The 2,168-nt window shown below is 40.6% G+C and overlaps 1 protein-coding gene across 1 annotated transcript; it reads right to left on the reverse strand.

The window, feature by feature from the left end:
- Positions 1–255: 255 nt before the first annotated feature.
- LOC149266774 (uncharacterized) lies at positions 256–1,076 on the reverse strand. Its single transcript, XM_089397422.1, has one exon. The coding sequence runs from the start codon at positions 970–972 to the stop codon at positions 571–573; it is 402 nt and encodes a 133-aa protein (XP_089253548.1). The 5' UTR covers positions 973–1,076; the 3' UTR covers positions 256–570.
- Positions 1,077–2,168: the final 1,092 nt, after the last annotated feature.

Below are 2,168 nucleotides of genomic sequence, written 5' to 3' on the forward strand. Positions count from 1 at the left end.
ATCCAAATGCTGATCACGATTTCATTAACACATAACCCCATCCTCGTTCATTAATACGTTATTGCATTTCACATTAACCATGATTTGGCTGGACTGATCCACTGTGTAAAAACCCATACAGAATTAGTGCTCTATTCTATATGAAAATCTTCAAATAAGATGCGATCCAGTGACATATGTAAATGAACCACATTCAAACTATGAACAAAACCCTAAATTATAACCGTGCAGATCCGAGTTTGACGCTGAAGGAAATAAAGAATAATAATTCTACATTAAAAAAATTATCATATTTAGAAATTATACAATAAGGAATGCCCAACGAATGAGGGATGCCCAACGAATATGGGGTTTATCCACTCTATATGAAACAGAAAAAAGAATATGGGGTTTATTCACTCTATATGAAACAGAAAAAAGAATATTGCACCCAAATCAAAAATAACCATCAGCAGCCGTAGGTCGAAATGACATGAATGAATCCCATCACCATACATCTGTACCTAATCCACCCCACTTCGTTTCACATCATATCTGTTTCACATGGAGATGATAATGCATGGAGGCAGCTTAAAGAAGCAAGGTGGCCGCTCCGAGCAAGGCGGCACCATAGATACCCATTTTCTCCAAACTGGCGGTAGAAACAGCGCCACTGCTGGCGTCCGGTGGCGAAGCGGTGTCGGGGCCTTGAGGCAAAGGGCTAGATGCTAGAGTTTGAGAAGTGGGAGAGGAGGCTGAGCTTGGCGGGATGGCCGCTTTAGAAGGAGCAGAGGCGGGAGAAGAAACAGGGGAAATCGCAGGAGCGGGCGAAGCCGGCGATGGCGCTGCTGGGGATTGAACCGGCGACGCCTTGGGAGCTGCTGCAATGGGGGACGGAGCTGGTGCCCGTGCGGTAGAGGCTGAGCTTATCAATCCCAGGACCAAAAGAAAGCAGAGAAGCGTATCCAATCCACCCATATCCAATCCACCCATATTTTCAAGAGATACTAGTGCAAATTTGTGTCACAGAAAGTGTATGGAGCCGATCTTTTGCCTTCCTCAGAAATGAAGTGAAGAGGTTTGTCGAAAAAGATAATTGAGAGGGAGTTGTTGTGAAGAAGAGGGGAGAGCATGATATAATATATATAGGTATTGCCGCGAGGTCCGCTTCCGGGAATGAGGGATTCGATTTTCTTATTCAACACAGTATTTCGTGTAATGAGAAGAAGGAAGCACCGACCAGTTCATCCGCGTACCTAAATTTGTTGGCACCGACCAGTTCATCTAAGCGTACAACTGTACATTGACAGCGTTATTTGGTCATGACACCTTAACAAAGCCTGTAATTAGGACGTGATAAATGCCACTATTGTTCTTATTGAAAGTGGCGTTTGACTTTTTCCAAAAGGAACGCGAGCAGATCGTATGAGCCCGGCTTCCGGGAAGCATCCATCGTGTTACAATAGATGATTGGGATTCCCGGAAGCTCCTAAAGTTGGTCAGATTTAGGATTCAATTTTTACTTAAAAGTCATCGCCACCAGCTATAAATTTTAATATAGTGTAAGGAGGGATAAATTTAACCAAGTTACGATTTTATTTTGAAAATAGTGGATTTTTTTTCAAAAATTTGGGAGAAATTTTTGGAAAATGTGGGTTAAAGCAGTGGAGCTTTAAGATTTTAGGTGTGGAAGGCTTTTTTGATGGTGCTAAATCTATTTCTACCATAAAAAAAATTGAGTTAAACACACTTATGGTTAAGTTCTAGGGCGAGGATGGATGCAATTTCTAAATATTTTTCTCATAAACTCAATCCATGTCCTCTAATTGAACCAAAGATTGTGGGAGGATCAAGTTTCCAAGAGGCTTGATCAATTTTTCATGGATGAAATTACATTGCAATATTTTTCTCTTATTCATCAATTGGTGGGTACTCAAGGACTTTGTAATCATTGTTGTAGTCTAACTAGACTGCCTTTTTGCCCTGAAAGTTATGGAAATTCCGGCCATATTTTGAAAAAATGTAGGGGATTTTGTAAATCCAAGTTATCACTGTCAAACTTCAAGATTTTAGGTGCCCCAAAAGTTTTGGATGGTGCTAATTCCTGCAGGAGCATCAAATGAGATAAATTACCTTTGACCTCAAAATTATTTACTAAAGACGGTTGGACCTCTTAAATATTATTATTT

Source organism: Pinus tabuliformis, chromosome 6, assembly GCF_031772625.1.
Source record: "Pinus tabuliformis cultivar Carrire ecotype Pingquan chromosome 6, CPIR1, whole genome shotgun sequence".
NCBI lineage: Eukaryota > Viridiplantae > Streptophyta > Pinopsida > Pinales > Pinaceae > Pinus > Pinus tabuliformis.

What these genes read in the sequence shown, in the direction of transcription:
- LOC149266774 (XM_089397422.1), bottom strand. Translation starts at nt 972, where the DNA reads ATGGGTGGATTGGATATGGGTGGATTGGATACGCTTCTCTGCTTTCTT.